The 27,978-nt window shown below is 32.5% G+C and overlaps 3 protein-coding genes across 8 annotated transcripts in view; all 3 read right to left on the bottom strand.

Moving 5' to 3' along the window:
- The window catches only part of LOC125661605 (angiopoietin-related protein 7-like), a 51,125-nt gene that overhangs the window by 10,283 nt on the left and 12,864 nt on the right, over nt 1-27,978 (bottom strand). For 3 of the 6 annotated variants that reach the window (XR_008797933.1, XM_048893671.2, XM_048893673.2), the window contains exons 3-10: nt 21,806-21,853; nt 19,766-19,855; nt 18,480-18,530; nt 17,448-17,495; nt 16,471-16,503; nt 4,710-4,736; nt 1,317-1,364; nt 1,119-1,209 (exon numbers count right to left, since the gene is read on the bottom strand). Coding sequence is in view for 5 of the 6 variants with exons in the window: in XM_048893671.2 (XP_048749628.2) it covers nt 1,119-1,209; nt 1,317-1,364; nt 4,710-4,736; nt 16,471-16,503; nt 17,448-17,495; nt 18,480-18,530; nt 19,766-19,855; nt 21,806-21,853 (436 nt within the window). In the remaining variant the exon portion in view is untranslated. The remainder of the gene's footprint in view (nt 1-1,118; nt 1,210-1,316; nt 1,365-4,709; nt 4,737-16,470; nt 16,504-17,447; nt 17,496-18,479; nt 18,531-19,765; nt 19,856-21,805; nt 21,854-27,978) is intronic. The other 3 variants (XM_048893672.2, XM_048893674.2, XM_056146999.1) reach the window with 3 other exon arrangements.
- On the bottom strand, nt 7,986-10,743 carry LOC130049433 (uncharacterized). Its single transcript, XM_056147000.1, has 2 exons — nt 10,109-10,743; nt 7,986-8,212 (listed from the first exon to the last, which is right to left on the bottom strand). The coding sequence occupies exons 1-2, from the start codon at nt 10,386-10,388 to the stop codon at nt 7,998-8,000; spliced, it is 495 nt and encodes a 164-aa protein (XP_056002975.1). The 5' UTR covers nt 10,389-10,743; the 3' UTR covers nt 7,986-7,997.
- Nucleotides 13,177-14,877, bottom strand: LOC130049434 (uncharacterized). The gene is made up of 2 exons (XM_056147001.1): nt 13,635-14,877; nt 13,177-13,531 (listed from the first exon to the last, which is right to left on the bottom strand). Exons 1-2 carry the CDS (start codon nt 13,679-13,681, stop codon nt 13,264-13,266), a joined length of 315 nt encoding a protein of 104 aa, XP_056002976.1. The 5' UTR covers nt 13,682-14,877; the 3' UTR covers nt 13,177-13,263.

Below are 27,978 nucleotides of genomic sequence, written 5' to 3'. Positions count from 1 at the left end.
GGTGTGACCGGTCGACAGGGGATGGTTACTCCTCCTAGACACCTGATCCCACCTCTGGTCTGTCCAGAGGTCCGTGTATGCCCAACTATCTATTTTGTATTGCTTATAGGAGTTATGAGATTGGTCACTGTTCGTTATCCTCACCTTTCATACTGGAATTATCATTAAATTCAAATGTCGTGTGGGGAATTTGAAATATCGCCGCAACTAAAGCTGTGAAAATACAATTTTATCTCCAATTGATCGTCCTAAGTAGGGAACACGGTTCACCCGACACGGTCTACCCGACACGACACGGTCTACCCGACACGGTCTACCCTTTTTCGCACTAAAACGTCCATCGTAATTGTCTGGAATCTTCAAATGACTTTTAAAAATGTACTACACATAACATTATAGACACTCAAAAGCTGTGTAGATTGTTAGGATTTATATGTTCCTGTTCTTTCTCATATATGACACGATTTTATTTTCAGGCTTTTAAAAAATGAAATTATACAGTTACTGTACAATATTTATCTTCATTCTGCCGTACATTTCAAAGATAGGAAAATTATGATATGCAGAATTTGAAAACAAAATAGTCAGGATGTTCTAAAAGTGACAGGCTGTTGAATGTTGTCATTTTTGTTTGAAATTATGAAATCTGGATTTGTATTGTGTCCCCCCCCCCCCGAAATATGCATTCATCGCCATTATCTTACAACGAGCGAATGATTGCCATCATTATAAGTGGATCATTTTCATGCGTTGACAACAGCAATGTTGAATTGTGCTGATTCTTTCAATAGCAATATTGTAAATACGGAAACCACATATCAACCTACCCATGCTGTCCAGGGTTTATATTTTCAAAAAAAAAAAAAAAATACAAAAAATGAATTTAAAAAAAAACATTATTGCATTGTAAAATGTATGTTTTGGACGTCACATTCGACAATAGTAATCTGCTTGGGAAAACGATTCGTTTTTCGTTTCATAATATTTCCAAAATTAAATGCCTGTGGTCACAGATGTTGATTGCTGAAAATTCCTGCCCGAATATCGCTATTGTCACGATAGCACTTGGTTCTATCAATTGCTATTGATAATTAGAAAGTGGAATGTAATATATTTACCGATGTACATTGAGCCGATTCCAAGCGCAATCGACAACGCTGCCACCACTACGATCACCACAAGGAGCACCTTTTTCCAGTGGACAAATTTCTGGATTAAAAAGGGAGATATTTTTACCGCTTTCTTGCATTTACCATTTTGATGATGTAATGCATGTCAGCAGAACATTGATATAGTTATAGCATGTATAAAGGTACCTGTGGAAAGGTGTCGGCATTGTGTTCTCTACATGGGTGAGGGTCCTGCTAATAGAATAAGACATGTATTTTAATGTGTCATATATTTATAAAGTCACCTAGACATGAATATAACTATTTTGGTGAGTCATATATTGATAAAATTACATAGATATCATAAGATCTCTCACTATTTTAATGTGCCATATATTTATAAAATTACCCAGATATCATTAGACCTCTCACCATTTTAATGTGTCATATATTGATAAAATTACCCAGATATCATAAGATCTCTCAATATTTTAATGTGCCGTATATTGATAAAATTACCCAGATATCATAAGATCTCTCACAATTTTGATGTGTCATATATTGATAAAATTACCCAGATATCATAAGATCTCTCACTATTTTAATGTGTCATATATTGATAAAATTACCCAGGTATCAAAACATCTCTCACTATTTTAATGTGCCATATATTGATAAAATTACCCAGATATCAAAACATCTCTCATTATTTTAATGTGTCATACATTGATAAAATTACCCAGATATCATTAGATCTCTCACTATTTTAATGTGTCATATATTGATAAAATTACCCAGATATCATAAGACCTCTCACTATTTTAATGTGTCATATATTGATAAAATTACCCAGATATCATAAGATCTCTCACTATTTTGATGTGTCATATATTGATAAAATTACCCAGATATCATAAGATCTCTCACTATTTTAATGTGTCATATATTGATAAAATTACCCAGATATCATTAGATCTCTCACTATTTTGATGTGTCATATATTGATAAAATTACCCAGATATCATAAGACCTCTCACTATTTTAATGTGCCATATATTGATAAAATTACCCAGATATCAAAACATCTCTCACTATTTTAATGTGCCATATATTGATAAAATTACCCAGATATCAAATCATCTCTCACTATTTTAATGTGCCATATATTGATAAAATTACCCAGATATCAAAACATCTCTCACTATTTTAATGTGCCATATATTGATAAAATTACCCAGATATCATAAGATCTCTCACTATTTTAATGTGTGATATATTGATAAAATTACCCAGATATCAAAACATCTCTCACTATCTTAATGTGCCATATATTGATAAAATTACCCAGATATCATAAGATCTCTCACTATTTTAATGTGCCATATATTGATAAAATTACCCAGATATCATAAGATTTCTCACTATTTTAATGTGCCATATATTGATAAAATTACCCAGATATCATTAGACCTCTCACCATTTTAATGTGTCATATATTGATAAAATTACCCAGATATCATAAGATCTCTCATTATTTTAATGTGCCGTATATTGATAAAATTACCCAGATATCATAAGATCTCTCACTATTTTAATGTGTCATATATTGATAAAATTACCCAGATATCAAAACATCTCTCACTATTTTAACGTGCCATATATTGATAAAATTACCCAGATATCATAAGATCTCTCACTATTTTAATGTGTCACATATTGATAAAATTACCCAGGTATCAAAACATCTCTCACTATTTTAATGTACCATATATTGATAAAATTACCCAGATATCAAAACATCTCTCATTATTTTAATGTGTCATATATTGATAAAATTACCCAGATATCATTAGATCTCTCACTATTTTGATGTGTCATATATTGATAAAATTACCCAGATATCATAAGATCTCTCACTATTTTAATGTGCCATATATTGATAAAATTACCCAGATATCAAAACATCTCTCACTATTTTAATGTGTCATATATTGATAAAATTACCCAGATATAAAAAAAATCTCACTATTTTAATGTGCCATATATTGATAAAATTACCCAGATATCATAAGATCTCTCACTATCTTAATGTGTCATATATTGATAAAATTACCCAGATATCAAAACATCTCTCACTATTTTAATGTGTCATATATTGATAAAATTGCCTAGACATTAAAATATGTATCACTATTTGATGTGTCATATATTGATAAAATTCCCTATACATTATGAAATTGATTACTTTCAACGTTTTTATACATTGAACTTGCATTGCGTCATACTCACGGATTTTTCTTACAAGTCCTTACGGATCTCCGACTCGTAGTCAATCGCAAGCATTCGTAAATAGACACTCGTAAGGATCCGTGAAAGTAGGGGCAAGTTTTTTGACATGTCAAAAATAATTTTCACGATTGTCCACGGATTTCATTTTCCGCAAATAACTTGTAACAATCTGTAAGTATCGTAAAATGGTCGCAAGAACACGTAAACTGTTCGTAAGAATCCGTAAAACATTCGTAAAAAGTTTTTTTTTTTTTACGAATCTTTGCGGTTAGTTTACGATATGCTACGGATAGTTTACGAATTGTTTACGGATTATTACGAATGCCTAAGTGATATTTACGATTTCATTCACGTCGGTTTACAATCGCTTTACGGATTGTTCAGAGTCATTACGAACGCTTTACGTATAGACACGATTACTTTACAAGTACATACTTAACCTTTACGATTAAGGAAAGGTGTAAAAGATACAAAATCTGACAGTTTCTTTCAGTTGTTATCAAGACATTAAAGTTACACATTAAGGGAGTTACACATTAAGGAAGTTACACATTAATGTCAGTTGTCGAATGATGATACACAGCCAATTACGAACACTTTTGAGTCAAAAACGTAAACAATCGTAACTAACTCCTAACTATTCGTAACAGCACGTTATCAACACGTTAACAGGTCGTGATTTACACATAAAGGCTAAGCTAAATCGTAAATGTCCGTAATATACTCGTAACAATCCCTAAAAAGCTCGTAAAATGTCGTAAATTGCTCGTATTTATCCGTGTTCACTCGGAACAAATCGTACATGTTTGCCGTAAATGTATCGCAAGAACTCGTAATAAACCGTAAATCGCCAGTAAATACTCGTAAATACTCTTAAAACGTTCTTAAGCAGCTCTTTAAAGTGTCCAAATCGTAATAATCCGTGTACTTTTACGGATTTGTGGAATACGTAAGGATCCGTTAAGAAAAATCCGTGAATGTGAAGGTACCATTACACTTTATTTTTTTCTAAGAGATAATATCTGTTCAAAAATACTTTCTGGTACATACTATTGTCTCTATTCTGTACCTGTACTTTTATCAAATTTTCCTTTTACTGTACGACACGTGTTGTGCTCTACCTTTTCCAGAAATTAAGGGGTTAATTAAGTAATCTTCCATATGCAAAAAAAATTAAGATGTAGAAAAACACAATTACTCGACATATATCTCTGGGAAAAGTTTAAACTAGAAAAAACAGCACAAATATGAACAACTCTAATATAACGATATTTTGTTTTGCTTACTTGGATTTACTTGCACATTACTTACCAGAAGTGGATGATTAATATCGCAATCCTACAAGGGAAAGACATGTAAATTGTATTACAGGTATATGTGTTTATTATTATAAATTTGAATGTATTTGGTATTCAGTCTCTCTAAAAGGTAGCTGCAGAACTGTAGCTCTCTGGAAAAAAATGAGGCAGATCAGAGACTATCGATCCACCTACATAAAACTCTCTGTTTACTGCGCACGTTATTCTGCGCACGTCTGATGTCTTGTATCGCTGCCTCAAAATCTTAACGAAGTCCTAGCATTGTGCTCCTCTGTTAACTGACGTGTTTTCACACTCTAATGAGGCAAATGTTATTCACAACCTTCTACATAAGAAAAAATATCTTGCTATGGCCCTCAACTCGACATTTAGATATATCGACGATGTTTCATCTATTAACCATAATCATTTCATATGTCGATTTGATATACCCCAGCAAACTTGAAATAAAAGACACCACATGATCCTCCAAATCTGCTTCATACTTCGAGATATTTTAATAAAAATAAATATCGACGGCAAATTAATAACTCATTTTTATGCCAAACGAGGCGATTTCAGCTTCTCCATCGTTAACTTTCCAACTTCTGCAGTCCTAATTAGGGCCCCGTGATATGGCGAGTGCCTTATAGTACTGTAATCACTTTTTGGACACAATAGCTTTCCTTGAAAATATTTTCCTAGATTTTATGCATAATACTTCAATTGCTCAGAATTCAATTTCCAGATTTGTCAGGTTTCTTGTTACGGTGTTGTGGGACTCGGATGTTTTTATATATATATTTAAAAAAGATGTCAGCGCTGTCTATAGCACGCGATAATGTGAGATTACATTTATTACAATGATTTTTGTACTTTTTACGTAACACTCGGATTAGTCAAAGGAACTTTCAGACTCCAGTCCTTCCTTTCTGGGACAATTTAAGTTTCTTTAAGATTGAGATATTTTAGCATGAATAAAACAATAGAATTTTCTATGCCATGCCTGCCTCTACAATATTCATAATGAGACCCTTTTTAATGGGTCAGTTATCTCTTGACAGGTTTCATTTGCGTCCGGTCGACAAGGGATGCTTACTCCTTCTAGACACCTGGAGTCGTATGCATAAACATTCTTAAGTCCTTAAGCATATACTTAAGTATGAATTTCTTGCTTAGCAGGTTGAGATTTTACTTAGCATATTGCTTAACAGATTGCATAAAACTTCTTAACTCGTAAGTATATGCTTAGTATATGCTTAAAGTTAAGCATGGTCTTTACTTGTCTTAAGTTCTTAAGCATATTGCTTAGCAAGAACAAAATGGCTGACAGAAAACAGAGAACATTCAAACCACGAATTAATCCCTTAGAATCAATGACAGCAGCAGAACTGCAGCACAGATTTAGATTTGATCAGGAAGGAATTGAATTTATAACAGATTTAATTCAAAATGACATTATGCCTTTGACCAACAGAAATCACAGTGTACCTGCAATTGTGCAAGTCATGGTTGCCTTGAGATACTATGCTACAGGTAAGATGCAGCTATGTAGTGGTGACAACTTTGGTCTTCACCAGTCAACGGTTTCAAGAATAATTCAAAGAGTTACTACCGCTCTTGTTCAACCAAATATTGTCAAGCGATTCGTTTCCTTTCCAATGGACCCAGGAACTATTCGAAAGCACCAGGTTGACTTTTTTGCCATTGCTGGTTTCCCTGGTGTGGTTGGGGCGATTGATGGAACTCACGTGCGAATTATAGCTCCCAGTGAACACGAAGTGGAGTATGTCAACCGGAAAAACTTTCACAGTATAAATGTACAGATTGTATGTGATGCCAGTTATAAGATTTTAGACATCGTGGCAAGCTGGCCGGGAGCGACTCACGATGCCAGAATACTGAGGGAGAGTGGTCTATTTCAGCTCTTTCAACGACGTTTATTGCCCGTGAAATGCCATCTTCTCGGTGATAGCGGTTATCCTGGGAAAGACTGGCTGCTGACACCTTTTTTAAATCCACAAGCTGGTCCACAGTCACGGTACAACAGGTAAGGAAATTAAGGCCTAATATATATCGGAGCACTTTGAAAAATAAACACTTATCGCTTATATTACGAGAAATATTCTCATATTCTCTAGCAGCACACCCATCATGACGAGGACGCTGCTGTTCATCCAAATTGTTGGGGTTGCTGCTTTCGGTAAACGGTACCGAGGCATTTCGACCCAGTTTAAATTCGCTCTCCCCATTCTGCATAACAAACATAGATATCATTCATGTTAACTATTACGAAAGATACAAGTCGAATTTTTGTTGTTGACATGCGTGTATCTTTAAAACTTTAGAAAAAACATGGCTTAGGGACTAACATAGAGTACAAAAATAATAGATTAAAAAAAAGAAAGAAAGAAAATATACAGCTCAAAAGTATATTCAAAACACTAACGCATTCTGGATTCTAATATCCATCTTCATGTGGATATACTTTGGAACTGCATATTTTCATTCACACACATCTCTCTTTCTTCTCTATCTATATATGAATGTAACACACACCTCTGACACCCCCCCCCCAATTATTTTTCTCAAAGTATGAAGAACCTGGAACCGTCTTTTTAAGTGACAAATTGTTCTCTCAACAAGGGTGCGAGTGCACTTATGCGACCTTTTAAAAATGAAGATATAGTTTTACATAACATCGCAAAAATGTTCAATCTGCCCCTCCCTGACGATGATGACAACGCAGATGCTTACAATGACAATGGAAATGCCAATGACCACATAGTTGCAGATATCCAGGGTACAGATGGTCGAGCTTACAGAAACCACATTGTTTCTGCTCATTTTATGTAAACAGGTATGTGGTCACTGCGTAACAGTAAATGAAAAGATACAAATAATCAAAAAAGTACTGGCAACATTATTTAATTCAAGATTATAGAACTATTTGATAATTACTAAATGTGAGTAAATTCGTGTCAAAGCGCTGATAATTCACTATTTGTATCTACTCCTTCAATTCTTTCAATCTGAAGTCGTATAAACTTGTTTCGGAGGGTGAGATTCTCAATTTCTAGTTCTAGCTTCTGCTTTTGCAGATGCGGGTCAATTACGGTGTGGGTGCAAACATTGGTAGGACATGCGTTTGGCTGTGGGACAGTAACAAAGTTTATTTGTTGCTGCCCATCTCCAGATTCACTGGTGCTGATGACATGGAGATCTTGAGTCACAAAGCCATCTGATTCACTGAAATAAAAGGAATCGAATTCTTATACATTGATAAGTTTTGTTTTTTTTTTCAATTTTCAATCCAAGAATTAAGAAATGGTGTATAAAATTCCTGAACATACATCGTACTCGCTGTGGTTTCCGTGCTGATCTTTGGTCTGTCGAGCATTAGATATGTTGTGTCAACTGTACCAGGGATCCCACTGATACTTATATTGTTGGTACCAATAACACTCCCAACTGCTTCTGCTAATGGCGTTAAAGGTTTTCCCGCTGGTCCACCGCCTACAAAATTAAACGAAATACGCTGGTGCCAAAACAAGTAATGATAAATAATGTAGTATAATTCTAATGTTATTTATTACAATTGTTTTGATTGGACAAAAACAAATCTAATCGTGAATTTACACATCAATAAATCCAAAAACGCTATGCATAGGTACATGCACTCGCCTGAAAACAAATAACACAGTGCGGGAAAACTATTCAAATTTTTGAAATTGATAATACAGGGAATCAAACATCTTTTTTTTTGGAAGAATTTATTATGTGTAAATTCTGAACATTTTACAGACAAACTTAACATAAAAGTGCCTTGCACTTTTACTCCGTTTGTGAGTAAAATGTCCAGAGTTTACACATCGATAAATTCTTTAAAAAGAATGTTCAATCCTATAATATATCTATCAATCGATATTGCACATAGAGATGGTAGCAGCTTGGTCCGGTTGCCTAATGGGGGGGGGGATAATTGATGCGTTCGAATGTTGGGATAGAAGAATACTTGCTAGTATAAAAAAAATGTTAAACTAGGCAATTATGTGTAATTTCGAAATTAATGCAAGTATTTATTCTTTAGAAATAAAAGAAAATAATTCATACTTAAATGCATCAAGGAATCAAAGACTGTCTGAAGTTTGTAATCAGTGGCGGATCCAGAGGGGATCCGGTAGTTAGACCCCCCCCCCCTTTCGTCACATGATTTTGATAAAGAAAAGTATAAACTACGCATCTTTAAGATGTACCCCAATTTTGAAAACCAGAATTAATTGTACCCCCCCCCCCTTCAAAATTCTTCGATCCGCCCTGGTAATAATTAGATGATGAAAAATTGTTTGAAAAATTCCTTTTTAAGTGCCTGTATTGCATAGATAGGGCCAGCTTTGGGTGGGTAGTTATTGAAAAAAAAAATCACACATCATAATAATTATGTATTTTCTGTATAATCTAGAAAACACACAGCTTGTTGAACATAATTCAAATCAAACCACAAACCATGGGACATCCTATATTTATTTCTACATTACAAAGTCTTACTTATTCTATCAAATTTAAGATGAAATCACCAAGGTTGTTTTTTTAATTAGTCATTAGGTAAATTAAATCAAGGTAGATCTATTCTCATTCTGAACTTCTGTCATAATTTAGAGATTTCATAGTTAAAAAAGCAGGTGTCCGGGTAGGGCGGAGTTAGCGCTCTCGCTTCTACAGTAACAGTTGTGACCCGAGTTCGATCCCATAGTGCCAATATCCGTGCATCAAAGGGTCCCATTGCAAATCAATTTCGAGCTTCCGTGGGTTATCCCTGTACTTTATGCATGCACATTATATTTATTTAGAAGGGTCATATCGATCAAAGGTTTTACATTATTCATATTTTTCTGTCATTAAGTTAAATTAAAAATTTCTCAAAATAGCAATGGCTTATACGTCACCTATGTAAGCTAACTTTCCACACTTACTTTTTCATGATTTATAAGGATCTATTCATGACCGGAAGGGGGGGGGCAAAAAAGGGACATAACCTTTGAATAATATTACGTCATTTCAGTCAATGACGTGACGATGCATATTTCGACATTTTGTTTACTGTGTATAACTTTGTGCAGACTGCGATATTCGAATTTGTTGAGGATTTGATTGCTGAATACAGAAACAACATATGATATTGGGCCTGTTTGGCTACATACTAGATGGTACGGTAAGATAACATACAATTAGGCTACCCTCGAGTGCCTAGGTCTCTATTTATTTATAAATGCGATAGTAAAGAAATATAGTTCATCATCAGCACATTACGGGGAATGGATTTAATGCCTGTCTTGTTCGTGTATGTTTTTCAAGCAAATTTGAAATGCATACTATATATATACTATATAGATTTAATATATATTCGTTTACCCGTTTGTTTCACACTACGTCGTGCGTCTGCCAGCTCTGCTTTCCCCTTCATCTGTATATTGTGCCATTTCTTCTCAACCTCCTCCACCGTTCGCTTGGTGGAGGAAGAGTAGTTAGAATAATCTAACTGTGTCTCGGGACAGGCCCTCACCACAGTTAGAATACCTCCCATATACCCGTAATGTAGCAGAAAATTGCGGAATCGCTCCAAAACGATTTTAAACTTATCAAAGAATAAACGCGTACATTTAAAGTTAAATTTATATACAACTAACCTCATTGGTAATTTGTAAGTCCTTAACACTGTAAAAAATCGTATAATAATATTGTAAACTCAACACTTTGAAATGTCACTTTTCTCGATTCGAACTGACTGCCATTTTACCGGAAACTGCCATCGGAACACCCTGCTGCATGCTGTTTTCCAAAAACGAACGCTTACCTAATTTGCAAATAAGAACGGCCCAAGTGGGTCGTTAAGATAACTTTCCAAATGCATATGAGTGATGTGTTACATAATTTTACCGAAACATGCACTGTGTGCAATTTTCATTTTGCTACATTGCAGGTATATAGGACGCATTCTATCGTTAAATCGGGTCCGTAGGACATTATCATTTTAACGATAGAACATTCTATCTAGAGGAAGAGGCATTGATGGCATCTGTGATTTTCCTCCAAATCTCCTGTTTCTTTAATGTCGTAACCCCCGTTCCGAATTTAGCTCGAAGGATACTTTTATGTTCTTCTACACACTTGCTTAAAAACAAGCATTCATCTGCTGTCCAATTCGGTTTTCTTTTCTTAGTTGTCTGTAATGACTGACTCTCAACACCTTCTCTTTCTGCCATATTTTCAAGGATCAATGCAGATGCAGACGATAAAATCGGATATAACGTCATATAAAACGACATTTGATTTTTGGTCTATTTATTTTATTAACCTTGCATAACACAAAAAATTATAGTATTCCATCATTTATTAGCGATACAAGAGAGACTTATCAAGAAAATGTTCAACTCCATGCAATCTGTGTTTACGGTAAAGTGAAAGCGGAAATGACGTTTGACATAGCAACGATAAACTTAAGCATATTGCGATGTACTTAGCTAAAAACAACTAAGCATGTTGCTTAGAGGTTTTATGCAACGGAACTTAAGAATCTTACTTAGCTAAGTATATACTTAAGAAATTTAAGTATATACTTAAGAAAATTCTTAGAATTTTTATGCATACGACTCCTGGAGTCGTATGCATCAACATTCTTAAGTCCTTAAGCATATACTTAAGTATGAATTTCTTGCTTAGCAGGTTGAGATTTTACTTAGCATATTGCTTAGCAGATTGCATAAAACTTCTTAACTCTTAAGTATATGCTTAAAGTTAAGCATGGTCTTTACTTGTCTTAAGTTCTTAAGCATATTGCTTAGCAAGAACAAAATGGCTGACAGAAAACAGAGAACATTCAAACCACGAATTAATCCCTTAGAATCAATGACAGCAGCAGAACTGCAGCACAGATTTAGATTTGATCAGGAAGGAATTGAATTTATAACAGATTTAATTCAAAATGACATTATGCCTTTGACCAACAGAAATCACAGTGTACCTGCAATTGTGCAAGTCATGGTTGCCTTGAGATACTATGCTACAGGTAAGATGCAGCTATGTAGTGGTGACAACTTTGGTCTTCACCAGTCAACGGTTTCAAGAATAATTCAAAGAGTTACTACCGCTCTTGTTCAACCAAATATTGTCAAGCGATTCGTTTCCTTTCCAATGGACCCAGGAACTATTCGAAAGCACAAGGTTGACTTTTTTGCCATTGCTGGTTTCCCTGGTGTGGTTGGGGCGATTGATGGAACTCATGTGCGAATTATAGCTCCCAGTGAACACGAAGTGGAGTATGTCAACCGGAAAAACTTTCACAGTATAAATGTACAGATTGTATGTGATGCCAGTTATAAGATTTTAGACATCGTGGCAAGCTGGCCGGGAGCGACTCACGATGCCAGAATACTGAGGGAGAGTGGTCTATTTCAGCTCTTTCAACGACGTTTATTGCCCGTGAAATGCCATCTTCTCGGTGATAGCGGTTATCCTGGGAAAGACTGGCTGCTGACACCTTTTTTAAATCCACAAGCTGGTCCACAGTCACGGTACAACAGGTAAGGAAATTAGGGTCTAATATATGTTGGAGCACTTTGAAAAATAAACACTTATCGCTTATATTACGAGAAATATTCTCAAATTCTCTAGCAGCACACCCATCATGACGAGGACGCTGCTGTTCATCCAAATTGTTGGGGTTGCTGCTTTCGGTAAACGGTACCGAGGCATTTCGACCCAGTTTAAATTCGTTCGCCTCATTCTGCATAACAAACATAGATATCATTCATGTTAACTATTACGAAAGATACAAGTCGAATTTTTGTTGTTGACATGCGTGTATCTTTAAAACTTTAGAAAAAACATGGCTTAGGAACTAACATAGAGTACAAAAATAATAGATTAAAAAAAAAGAAAGAAAGAAAATATACAGCTCAAAAGTATATTCAAAACACTAACGCATTCTGGATTCTAATATCCATCTTCATGTGGATATACTTTGGAACTGCATATTTTCATTCACACACATCTCTCTTTCTTCTCTATCTATATATGAATGTAACACACACCTCTGAAATCCCCCCCCTCCAATTATTTTTCTCAAAGTATATCTTCATTTTTAAAAGGTCGCATAAGTGCACTCGCAACCTTGTTGAGAGAACAATTGGTCACTTAAAAAGACGGTTCCAGGTTCTTCATGGAGAAATACGTCAGCATCCTCAACGTGCCAGCAATGTCATCATAGCATGCGGAGTTTTACATAACATCGCAAAAATGTTCAATCTGCCCCTCCCTGACGATGGTGACAACGCAGATGCTTACAATGACAATGGAAATGCCAATGACCACATAGTTGCAGACATCCAGGGTACAGATGGTCGAGCTTACAGAAATCACATTGTTTCTGCTCATTTTATGTAAACAGGTATGTGGTCACTGCGTAACAGTAAATGAAAAGATACAAATAATCAAAAAAGTACTGGCAACATTATTTAATTCAAGATTATAGAACTATTTGATAATTACTAAATGTGAGTAAATTCGTGTCAAAGCGCTGATAATTCACTACTTGTATCTACTCCTTCAATTCTTTCAATCTGAAGTCGTATAAACTTGTTTCGGAGGGTGAGATTCTCAATTTCTAGTTCTAGCTTCTGCTTTTGCAGATGCGGGTCAATTACGGTGTGGGTGCAAACATTGGTAGGACATGCATTTGGCTGTGGGACAGTAACAAAGTTTATTTGTTGCTGCCCATCTCCAGATTCACTGGTGCTGATGACATGGAGATCTTGAGTCACAAGGCCATCTGATTCACTGAAATAAAAGGAATCGAATTCTTATACATTGATAAGTTTTTGCTTTTTTTCAATTTTCAATCCAAGAATTAAGAAATGGTGTATAAAATTCCTGAACATACATCGTACTCGCTGTGGTTTCCGTGCTGATCTTTGGTCTGTCGAGCATTAGATATGTTGTGTCAACTGTACCAGGGATCCCACTGATACTTATATTGTTGGTACCAATAACACTCCCAACTGCTTCTGCTAATGACGTTAAAGGCTTTCCCGCTGGTCCACCGCCTACAAAATTAAACAAAATACGCTGGTGCCAAAAACAAGTAATGATAAATAATGTAGTATAATTCTAATGTTATTTATTACAATTGTTTTGATTGGACAAAAACAAATCTAATCGTGAATTTACACATCAATAAATCCAAAAACGCTATGCATACGTACATGTACTCGCCTGAAAACAAATAACAGTGCGGGAAAACTATTCAAATTTTTGAAATTGATAATACAGGGAATCAAACCTTTTTTTTTTTTGGAAGAATTTATTATGTGTAAATTCTGAACATTTTACACACAAACTTAACATAAAAGTGCCTTGCACTTTTACTCCGTTTGTGAGTAAAATGTCCAGAGTTTACACATCGATAAATTCTTTAAAAAGAATGTTCAATCCTATAATATATCTATCAATCGATATTGCACATAGAGATGGTAGCAGCTTGGACTGGTTGCCTAATGGCGGGGGTGGGTGGGTGGGGGATAATTCATGCGTTCGAATGATGGGATAGAAGAATACTTGCTAGTATAAAAAAAAAAGTTAAACTAGGCAATTATGTGTAATTTCGAAATTGATACAAGTATTTATTCTTTAGAAATAAAAGAAAATAATTCATACTCAAATGCATCAAGGAATCAAAGACTGTCTGAAGTTTGTAATCAGTGGCGGATCCAGAGGGGATCCGGGAGTTAGACCCCCCCCCTTTCGTCACATGATTTTGCTAAAGAAAAGTATAAATTACGCATCTTTAAGATGTATCCCCAATTTTGAAAACCAGAATTAATTGTACCACCCCCTTCAAAATTCCTCAATCCGCCCTGGTAATAATTAGATGATGAAAAATTGTTTGAAAACTTCCTTTTTAAGTGCATGCACATTATATTTATTTAGAAGGGTCATATCGATCAAAGGTTTTACATTATTCATATTTTTCTGTCATTAAGTTAAATTAAAAATTTCTCAAAATAGCAATGGCTTATACGTCACCTATGTAAGCTAACTTTCCACACTTACTTTTTCATGATTTATAAGGATCTATTCATGACCGGAAGAGGGGGGGGGCAAAAAGGGACATAACCTTTGAATAATATTACGTCATTTCAGTCAATGACGATGCATATTTCGACATTTTTGTTTACTGTGTATAACTTTGTGCAGACTGCGATATTCGAATTTGTTGAGGATTTGATTGCTGAATACAGAAACAACATATGATATTGGGCCTGTTTGGATACATACTAGATGGTACGGTAAGATAACATGCAATTAGGCTACCCTCGAGTGCCTAGGTCTCTATTTATTTATAAATGCGATAGTAAAGAAATATAGTTCATCATCAGCACAGTATGGGGACTGGATTTTGTGCCTGTCTTGTTCCTGTATGTTTTTCAAGCAAATTTGAAATGCATACTCTATATATACTATATAGATTTAATATATATTCGTTTACCCGTTTGTTTCACACTACGTCGTGCGTCTGCCAGCTCTGCTTTCCCCTTCATCTGTATATTGTGCCATTTCTTCTCAACCTTCTCCACCGTTCGCTTGGTGGAGGAAGAGGCATTGATGGCATCTGTGATTTTCCTCCAAATCTCCCGTTTCTTTAATGTCGTAACCCCCGTTCCGAATTTAGCTCGAGGGATACTTTTATGTTCTTCTACACACTTGCTTAAAAACAAGCATTCATCTGCTGTCCAATTCGGTTTTCTTTTCTTAGTTGTCTGTAATGACTGACTCTCAACACCTTCTCTTTCTGCCATATTTTCAAGGATCAATGCAGATGCAGACGATAAAATCGGATATATCGTCATATAAAACGACATTTGATTTTTGGTCTATTTATTTTATTAACCTTGCATAACACAAAAAATTATAGTATTTCATCATTTATTAGCGATACAAGAGAGACTTATCAAGAAAATGTTCAACTCCATGCAATCTGTGTTTACGGTAAAGTGAAAGCGGAAATGACGTTTGACATAGCAACGATAAACTTAAGCATATTGCGATGTACTTAGCTAAAAACAACTAAGCATGTTGCTTAGAGGTTTTATGCAACGGAACTTAAGAATCTTACTTAGCTAAGTGTATACTTAAGAAATTTAAGTATATACTTAAGAAAATTCTTAGAATTTTTATGCATACGATTCCTGACTCCACTTCTGGTAAGTCCAGGGGTCGGTGTTTGCCCAACCCTCTGTTCTGTATTCCTTTTAGGAGTTATGATGAGATTATGAGATTAACACACACACACACACACACACACACACACACACACACACACACACACACACACACATATATATATATATATATATATATATATATATATATATATATATATTAGTGTGCCTCAGTTTAACACTTGGCCATATGGGTTTCCGTATCGAAACAGTTGAGAAATTAAACACCGTATGCACGTGTTCATGGACTATTGCTACATGAATATGGAAAGTTGACGATGGAGAAGCTGAACTCACCCCGTTTGTCAAAACGGTGAGTTGTTAGTTATGTTCAATATAACATCCAAACATGAAGGGTGATTAAACTTTTGCGAAACTATAGTTGATATTTATTCCGTCAGAGACAAAATACGGTCACAGTATCTTTACGTACCTTTTCATTGAGGGTTATTTTCAACAGATATATAGTTTGCGAACATATTCTAGTACAAGTCTTACCAGTGGCACGTCTGAAGGATGAAAAGGGTAATCCTACAAACAATACAGAATTTCATTATCATGTTGTCTTATGTTTTACACTGAAGGCATACGTACTCTCCCCAATTTAGTGTACTAGTTCCACAGGCAATTACATCGCTTGGGGTCGAATTTTACTACTAGAGACTCTTTAATAGTAAAATTCGACCCCCCAAGCGATGCAATTGTCTGTGACTAAATCAACAGCGAACTGAACACAGCGATGATATACAAAGGTCATAAATACAGCACTATAAACCCATGTCGTTAATCCTGTATAAACATATCCCAGTCATTAACACTGTATAAACATATCCTAGTCAGTAACACTGTATAAACATATCTTAATCATTAACATTGTATAAACATACCCTAGTCATTAACACTGTATAAACATATCTTAATCATTAACATTGTATAAACATACCCTAGTCATTAACACTGTATAAACATATACTAGTCATTAACACTGTATAAATATACCCTAGTCATTAACACTGTATAAATATACCCTAGTCATTAACACTATATAAATATACCCTAGTCATTAACACTATATGTATATGTATATATATATATATATCCTAGTCATTATCACTTTATAAACATATCCTAGTCAGTAACACTGTATAAACATATCCTAGTCAGTAACACTGTATAAACCTATCTTAATCATTAACACTGTATAAACCTATCTTAATCATTAACACTGTATAAACCTATCTTAATCATTAACACTGTATAAACCTATCTTAATCATTAACACTGTATAAACATACCCTAGTCAGTAACACTGTATAAACCTTTCTTAATCATTAACAATGCATTAAGGATACCCTAGTTATTACATTGGAAGTATACTATACTGGAGAGAGAGAAAAAAACCAGAAGCAACTTTAAACACATGAAACCTGCAATATTATATGAAATCATGAATAGAATACTCGATTTTTCCGTACCGCTGGAATGAAGTCATAATGATCCTCCCTAATAATGTCATACACCTCCTTCAAAAATAAAGGCACACATGATTAACGTATAATAATAAATATATCTGTGCTGTAGTATTAGCAAAATATTAAAGGAGTGATATAGTGCACGTCCTTATATTACACCAATGCAGATTCAATTATCATTCCTCTCTCTCTCACACACACACACACACACACACACACACACACACACACACACACACACACACACACACACACACACATGAAGTACTTTTAACAGTACGTCTACTTTTTGACACAATATTTTACTTGATTCAACTACACTGTACGTTTCCCTAATTGGTTCTGAAACTTTACTGCATTCTTTAGAACCTCCCATGATAGCTACTGAGAAGATGATCTATGTCCTACTGCAGACAAAATTCCCCAGGCTTTGGATTGGTCGACAAGCTGGGAATATGAGGTCATGAGGTCATGTACCTTGCCACGGTATACAAAATGGATTCAATGGATCTATATTCTTAACCGCTTCGTAAAATAATCATTTTTCAAATTCTTTCAGAAATTATTTGTAAAAGTACCTTATTTATTTTCAAGGATTAAAATAGCTCCGCTCGTGACGTAATAACGATGCTTATCGTCTGCGCGTTTGTGGACTAATAAAATCACGAAGCGATTTCTACCTTGTCCGCTCTACAGTAGGACATATTCGTTAAATGGATTCTTGACAGTAAAGATCGGGAGAATATAAACTTTGACATGAAAATACTCTGCCAAGAATCCATATAACTAATAATATATAAGCTATAATTGACAACATGGAGACAAGAGTCATTTCATACTTTTTGGAGTAAGGATATAACCACATTTCCTATGTAACATTGATCTATGTTAATTGTAGATTGTAATAAACACGATTTCCTATCCAATGTCGTTCAAAAACAAGACAATAAAAGATGTACGGATCATCAGTCCTTTTTTTTTTTTAGAAAGTTGATTTCATCTACATCATTTCAGTAACATGTACCTAAATAATACCTCGTTATGATCTGGGATATCACAAACATCCAGGCTTCTTTGTATTCTTGTCTATTAAAAGATATTAAGCATACTTAATTTTATACACGTGCATTGAAGAATGGCACTAAGCTGCATTAAATACCTTCTCCGTTGTGATGATTGACAAGATCAACACAACTTTACTAATGGGATTAACCATAGATATGGACTTTGGTGACACGACCTATTCAACAGAGAGTACACTGCACTGATGGAAGACGTTATCCGGTGCGTCTAGTACATGGTTTCATAATATAGTAAAATTATTAATCGTATTCTCCAACCCTCCGATACAAGCATCAATCTTGATATTTTTCTTGACAATCGAAGCCAGATGCGTTTGTGACGCAAAATTACAAATAAAAGGCGCGAACGTGGTCGACAACACTTTGAGACTTTTACAAATGTATCGATTAATAATTGTCCATTTTGGATCCGGGTTAGAATAGGTGCTCAGTACCCCTTGCTTGTCGTAAGAGGCGACTAAATGGGGCGGTCCCTTGGATGAGACCGTGAAAACTGAGGCCCCATTTCACAGCAAGCGTGACACGGTAAAGATCGAGGGTCAAAGAAAACAACTGTTGTCCGAGGACACAGTCTATAACTGTTTTGTTATACACTTTCAATTTTTAGGATGTTTTACTAGATGCACATGGTTTGTTGACTTTGAACTTTTAACATTACGTGACAGAGAAATTGTATACATTTATCAACACATCCACTAGTTTAAAAGGAAACCTACATAACATCCTAATTGATAATCAATAATTACATTTTTTGTGTTTCTGTTCTGCGTTCCATCTAATAAATTCTGTATGTACATCAGTCAAATCAGAGAACCTCGCCATTACGTAAAGCAAAGCAACATACCGAGAACCACGTGACTTACATAGCCAATAGAAATAAAGCAGACTATTGCCCGGTCAACAGTTCGTAAATGTTGACCGGTCAATAGACCAAGAGTGTGAGAATTGTTTTAACAGTAAAAATGTTACTTCTAAATCGTATTAGTTTTATATAGGAAATCTTTTTAGGTGTATAACAATAGAAATTATCGTCTCTTGAAAACCATTATCAGGTTGGACTCTATTTGTGGTGACAATGAAATGCACGGGGTTCTTCATTTTTAAACATATCAATGAACACCCTCAACTCCATGCATTTATCTGATTATTTCTTGATATTCAGAAAAAAATAGATATGTTTTACATGGTACTACACGTATACACTGTATTACAATAAAAAGAATCAGATATTTCACGTACGTCTACGTTGTCACTCTGAGTCGTGCTGATTGATACTACTTCTGCGTAGTCCGACCGAAGGGACGTTATATATCCACGTCTACAGCCAACCTTTAACAGCAACAAATAGAACCGGTATTAATCTATCCAATCTTTAACAGCAAGAAATACAATCGGTATAAATCTATTCAACCTTTATAGCAAATAATAGCAAATAATAGAACCGGTATTAATCTATCCAATCTTTAACAGCAAGAAATACAATCGGTATAAATCTATTCAACCTTTATCAGGAAGAATATAAATATATCCATGCTTTGAACCGGTGTACAGTCCTTGAAACGTTCTAATTGCCCACATGAAGGGTGGGCGAACTATGAGGAAACAGTGAAATGTGAGAACGCTGAATGTGAACGAAACGCAAACACGAGCGCAAAATGAATATGTGAACGCAGGGTGAACTAAGACGAACAATTTATTCAAAATGTCTCTGATGTTTCCCTGCATTGCACTTATTCCATCATCAGGTAAGAATGTGTTGAAATTACCAAACTGCAATTGAAGCTATACCACTTATTGTTGTGAATATTTCCTAAAAATAAAGACTCGTGTAATGTCGCGAGAAGGAGTATAAATCTGTATATGCGGATTGCAAGAGTGTATGCCGTATGTCTATGTTACTTACAAGATCTCATTTTATTCAGACGCTATTAACAGATTTATAATGATATTAGTTTTACATGAAGAAAGAACAGTTAGCATACGATTCACTACACGGCAATTAATGCTAAAAAAAATTATGTTGGATAATGCAGGATGTTGTTTAGTAACTTGATCGACGATTATGATACTCGCATTAAATGTCGAGGTCCCTATTGACATACAACTGAATGTACACAAATTCCTCGGTGTTGACTGAAAAAAAGTGAATCTAGTAAACCGGAATCGGGAAACTTGAGTTTTATTTTAAATCCCATTGTTGATAAACCAGGTGTTTTGTAGTTCCAATGACATCTCTGATGTAAACATTCCTTCCATTGCTACACATGCCTTCCTCTTCAGTAATCATTCTGTCCCTCCGTCTCTCAACACTTTCTATGGCAAGCCATAACTTAAGTTTCCAAGGAAATTTTTTTATACATCTTATACATGATATTTGAATTAAAAAAGGGAAGACCTCTTTCGATTTTCAGATGCATCAGTTATGTTGTTACAGAGATATGGAACTTAGATATTTTTTTTAACAAAAAACATTTATAAGATAATAGCACTTACTATGTCGTGTCTGCGTCTACAATATTAATCACGGGGCACTTTCTGACTAGTCAGTTTTCTACAATATTAATCACGGGGCACTTTCTGACTAGTCAGTTTTCTTGTTCATTTTGTCTTAGTCTTTGTCCTTTCACTTCGGAGTTACCAATGACAAAAAAAAACCCCCAAAACTAACGCTGATCGCTTTGTGGACAATGATCACGAGCGGTTGGTGAATGGTGAGTGAACGCTGAACGAACACTGTTCGAATTCAGAAAACAAAGTTTCAAGGACTATAAATATATCAAAACTTTGATAGTTACAAAAATAGAACCTGCGTATATCTATACAAGGTTTAAAAGGATAAATTACAACGATCGTAAATCTATACAAGTTTTAACAGTGAAAAATAAAACCGGCGGAAATCTATAAAAGGTTCTACAGTGAAGAACAAAACCGGCATAAATCTATACAAGGTTCAACAGTGAAAAATAACACCGGCGTAAATCTATTCAAGGTTGTACAATTAAAACCGATGTAAATCTAGTCCAGGTTTAACAGTGAAAAATAAAACCGTCTTAAATCTATGCAAGGTTTACCAGTGAAAAATAAACCGGCGTAAATCTATACAACAGAACTGACGTTAATGTATCCAATACAGAACTGACGTGAACCCATTTCCTGGTGATGAAATAACTGTATTACAGAAAAAGTATATTGTATAAATCATTTGTTGTTCATACATAATTTAATATACTGAAATTACAAAGGCTTTGTTGTGTTTGTTGTTGTTGCTATTATACTTACATCAGCATGCTGATCTGAATCACGGTCTCTAGAAATAACGAAAATTTCCTGAAAGATAATAGGAAAAATAATCATCATAATTCATACATGTAATATATTATTTCAAAAATACATTTAAAACACGATTCTCGTAATACATGTAATATACTATCTCATAATAAATGTAATATACTATCCCCATAATACATGTAATATACTATCCCCATAATACATGTAATATACTATCCCCATAATACATGTAATATACTATCCTATAATACATGTAATATACTATTCCCATAATACATGTAATATACTATCCCCATAAAACATGTAATATACTATCCCATAATACATGTAATATACTATCCCATAATACATGTAATATACTATCCCCATAATACATGTAATATACTATCCCCATAATACATGTAATATACTATCCCCATAATACATGTAATATACTATCCCCATAATACATGTAATATACTATCCCATACTACATGTAATATACTATCCTATAATACATGTAATATACTATCCCCATAATACATGTAATATACTATCCCCATAGTACATGTAATATACTATCCCCATAATACATGTAATATACTATCCTATAATACATGTAATATACTATCCCCATAATACATGTAATATACTATCCCCATAATACATGTAATATACTATCTCATAATACATGTAATATACTATCTCATAATACATGTAATATACTATCTCATAATACATGAAATATACTATCCCCATAATATATGTAATATGCTATCCCATAATACATGTAATATACTATCTCATTACACATGTAATATACTATCTCATAATACATGTAATATACTATCTCATAACACATGTAATCTACTATCTCATAATACATGTGATATACTATCTTATAATACATGTAATATACTATCTCATAATACATGTAATATACTATCCCCATAATACGTGTTATATACTATCTCATAATACATGTAATATACTATCTCCATAACACGTGTAATATACTATCTCATAATACATGTAATATACTATCTCATAATACATGTGATATACTATCTCATAATACATGTAATATACTATCTCATAATACGTGTAATATACTATTTCATAATACATGTGATATACTATCTCATAATACATGTAATATACTATCTCATAATACGTGTAATATACTATCTCATAATACATGTAATATACTATCACATAATACATGTAATATACTATCTCATAATACTTGTAATAGACTATCTCATAATACATGTAATATACTATCCCATAATACATGTAATAGACTATCTCATTACACATGTAATATACTATCTCATAATACATGTAATATACTATCTCATAACACATGTAATCTACTATCTCATAATACATGTAATATACTACCTCATAATACATGTAATATACTATCCCATAATACATGTAATATACTATCTCATAATACATGTAACATACTTTCTCGTAATACATGTAATATACTATTCCCATAATACATGTAATATACCATCTCCATAATACATGTAATATACTATCTCCATAATACATGTAATATACTATCTCCATAATACATGTAATATACTATCCCCATAATACATGTAATATACTATCCCATATAACATGTAATATACTATCTCATAACACATGTAATATACTATCTCATAATACATGTAATATACTACCTCATAATACATGTAATATACAATCCCATAATACATGTAATATACTATCTCATAATACATGTAACATACTTTCTCGTAATACATGTAATATACTATTCCCATAATACATGTAATATACTATTCCCATAATACATGTAATATACCATCTCCATAATACATGTAATATACTATCTCCATAATACATGTAATATACTATCTCCATAATACATGTAATATACTATCCCCATAATACATGTAATATACTATCTCACAATACATGTATTATACTATCCCATAATCCATGTAATATACTATCTTCATAATACATGTAATATACTATCCCCATAATACATGTAATATAGTATCCACATAATACATGTAATATACTATCTCATAATACATGTAATATACTATCCTATAATACATGTAATATACTATCTCATAATACATGTAATATACTATCTCATAATACATGTAATATACTATCTCATAATACATGTAATATACTATCTCATTACACATGTAATATACTATCTCATAATACATGTAATATACTATCTCATAATGCATGTAATATACTATCCCCATAATACATGTAATATACTATCCCCATAATACATGTAATTTACTATCCCATAACACATGTAATATACTATCTCATAATACATGTAATATACTATCTCATAATACATGTAATATACTATCTCATAATACATGTAATATACTATCTCATAATACATGTGATATACTATCTTATAATACATGTAATATACTATCCTATAATACATGTAATATACTATCCCCATAATACATGTAATATACTATCTCATAATACATGTAATATACTATCTCATAATACATGTAATATACTATCTCATAATACATGTAATATTCTATCTCATAATACATGTAATATACTATCTCATAATACATGTAATATACTATCTCATAACACATGTAATATACTATCTCATAATACATGTAATATACTATCCCCATAATACATGTAATTTACTATCCCATAACACATGTAATATACTATCTCATTATACATGTAATATACTATCTCATAATACATGTAATATACTATCTCATAATACATGTAATATACTATCCCCATAATACATGTAATAAACTATCTCATAATACATGTAATATACTATCTCACAATACATGTATTATACTATCCCATAATCCATGTAATATACTATCTTCATAATACATGTAATATACTATCCCCATAATACATGTAATATACTATTCCTATAATACATGTAATATACTATCCCATAATACATGTGATATACTGTCCTATAATACATGTAATATACTATCCCCATAATACATGTAATATACTATCTCATAATACATGTAATATACTATCCTATAATACATGTAATATACTATCTCATAATACATGTAATATACTATCTCATAATACATGTAATATACTATCTCATAATACATGTAATATACTATCTCATTACACATGTAATATACTATCTCATAATACATGTAATATACTATCTCATAATACATGTAATATACTATCTCATTATACATGTAATATACTATCTCATAATACATGTAATATACTATCCCCATAATACATGTAATAAACTATCTCATAATACATGTAATATACTATCTCACAATACATGCATTATACTATCCCATAATCCATGTAATATACTATCTTCATAATACATGTAATATACTATCCCCATAATACATGTAATATACTATTCCTATAATACATGTAATATACTATCCCATAATACATGTGATACACTGTCCTATAATACATGTAATATACTATCCCCATAATACATGTAATATACTATCTCATAATACATGTAATATACTATCCTATAATACATGTAATATACTATCTCATAATACATGTAATATACTATCTCATAATACATGTAATATACTATCTCATAATACATGTAATATACTATCTCATTACACATGTAATATACTATCTCATAATACATGTAATATACTATCTCATAATGCATGTAATATACTATCCCCATAATACATGTAATATACTATCCCCATAATACATGTAATTTACTATCCCATAACACATGTAATATACTATCTCATAATACATGTAATATACTATCTCATAATACATGTAATATACTATCTCATAATACATGTAATATTCTATCTCATAATACATGTAATATACTATCTCATAATACATGTAACATACTATCTCATAACACATGTAATATACTATCTCATAATACATGTAACATACTATCCCCATAATACATGTAATTTACTATCCCATAACACATGTAATATACTATCTCATTATACATGTAATATACTATCTCATAATACATGTAATATACTATCTCATAATACATGTAATATACTATCTCATAATGCATGTAATTTACTATCCCCATAATACATGTAATATACTATCCCCATAATGCATGTAATTTACTCTCCCATAACACATGTAATATACTATCTCATAATACATGTAATATACTATCCCCATAATACATGTAATTTACTATCCCATAACACATGTAATATACTATCTCATAATACATGTAATATACTATCTCTTAATACATGTAATATACTATCCCCATTCAAGCAATCCCATAACACATGTAATATACTATCTCATAATACATGTAATATACTATCTCATAATACATGTAATATACTATCTCATAATACATGTAATATACTATCTCATAATACATGTGATATACTATCTTATAATACATGTAATATACTATCTCATAATACATGTAATATACTATCCCCATAATACGTGTAATATACTATCTCATAATACATGTAATATACTATCTCATAATACATGTAATATACTATCTCATAATACATGTAATATACTATCTCATAATACATGTGATATACTATCTTATAATACATGTAATATACTATCTCATAATACATGTAATATACTATCCCCATAATACGTGTTATATACTATCTCATAATACATGTAATATACTATCTCCATAACACGTGTAATATACTATCTCATAATACATGTAATATACTATCTCATAATACATGTGATATACTATCTCATAATACATGTAATATACTATCTCATAATACGTGTAATATACTATCTCATAATACATGTAATATAATATCACATAATACATGTAATATACTATCTCATAATACGTGTAATAGACAATCTCATAATACATGTAATATACTATCTCATAATACATATAATATACTATCTCCATAACACGTGTAATATACTATCTCATAATACATGTAATATACTATCTCATAATACATGTAATATACTATCTCATAATACATGTAATATACTATCTCATAACACATGTAATATACTATCTCATAATACATGTAATATACTATCTCATAATACATGTAATATACTATCTCATAACACATGTAATATACTATCTCATAATACATGTAATATACCATCCCCATAATACATGTAATATACCATCTCATAACATATGTAATATACTATCTCATAATACATGTAATATACCATACCCATAATACATGTAATATACTATCCCATATAACATGTAATATACTATCTCATAACACATGTAATATACTATCTCATAATACATGTAATATACTACCTCATAATACATGTAATATACTATCCCATAATACATGTAATATACTATCTCATAATACATGTAATATACTTTCTCGTAATACATGTAATATACTATCTCGTAATACATGTAATATACTATCTCATAATACATGTAATATACTATTCCCATAATACATGTAATATACCATCTCCATAATACATGTAATATACTATCTCCATAATACATGTAATATACTATCTCCATAATACATGTAATATACTATCCCCATAATACATGTAATATACTATCTCACAATACATGTATTATACTATCCCATAATCCATGTAATATACTATCTTCATAATACATGTAATACACTATCCCCATAATACATGTAATATAGTATCCACATAATACATGTAATATACTATCCCCATAATACATGTAATATACTATTCCTATAATACATGTAATATACTATCCCATAATACATGTGATATACTGTCCTATAATACATGTAATATACTATCCCCATAATACATGTAATATACTATCTCATAATACATGTAATATACTATCCTATAATACATGTAATATACTATCTCATAATACATGTAATATACTATCTCATAATACATGTAATATACTATCTCATAATACATGTAATATACTATCTCATTACACATGTAATATACTATCTCATAATACATGTAATATACTATCTCATAATGCATGTAATATACTATCCCCATAATACATGTAATATACTATCCCCATAATACATGTAATTTACTATCCCATAACACATGTAATATACTATCTCATAATACATGTAATATACTATCTCATAATACATGTAATATACTATCTCATAATACATGTAATATTCTATCTCATAATA

The sequence above is a fragment of the Ostrea edulis genome, chromosome 8, assembly GCF_947568905.1.
Source record: "Ostrea edulis chromosome 8, xbOstEdul1.1, whole genome shotgun sequence".
Taxonomy (NCBI): Eukaryota; Metazoa; Mollusca; class Bivalvia; order Ostreida; family Ostreidae; genus Ostrea; species Ostrea edulis.
This window is presented reverse-complemented; position numbering and strand designations above follow the sequence as displayed.

Bases quoted from the DNA above. Each gene is read 5' to 3' on its own strand.
- LOC130049434 (XM_056147001.1), bottom strand. From the start codon at position 13,681: ATGCTCGACAGACCAAAGATCAGCACGGAAACCACAGCGAGTACGAT. The intron at 13,532-13,634 runs GTATGTTCAGGA...CTTTTATTTCAG, and splicing joins GAAACCACAGCGAGTACGAT to TGAATCAGATGGCCTTGTGA.
- LOC130049433 (XM_056147000.1), bottom strand. From the start codon at position 10,388: ATGAGGTTAGTTGTATATAAATTTAACTTTAAATGTACGCGTTTATTC. The intron at 8,213-10,108 runs GTAAACGAATAT...TTAATTTTGTAG, and splicing joins ACGTAGTGTGAAACAAACGG to GCGGTGGACCAGCGGGAAAA.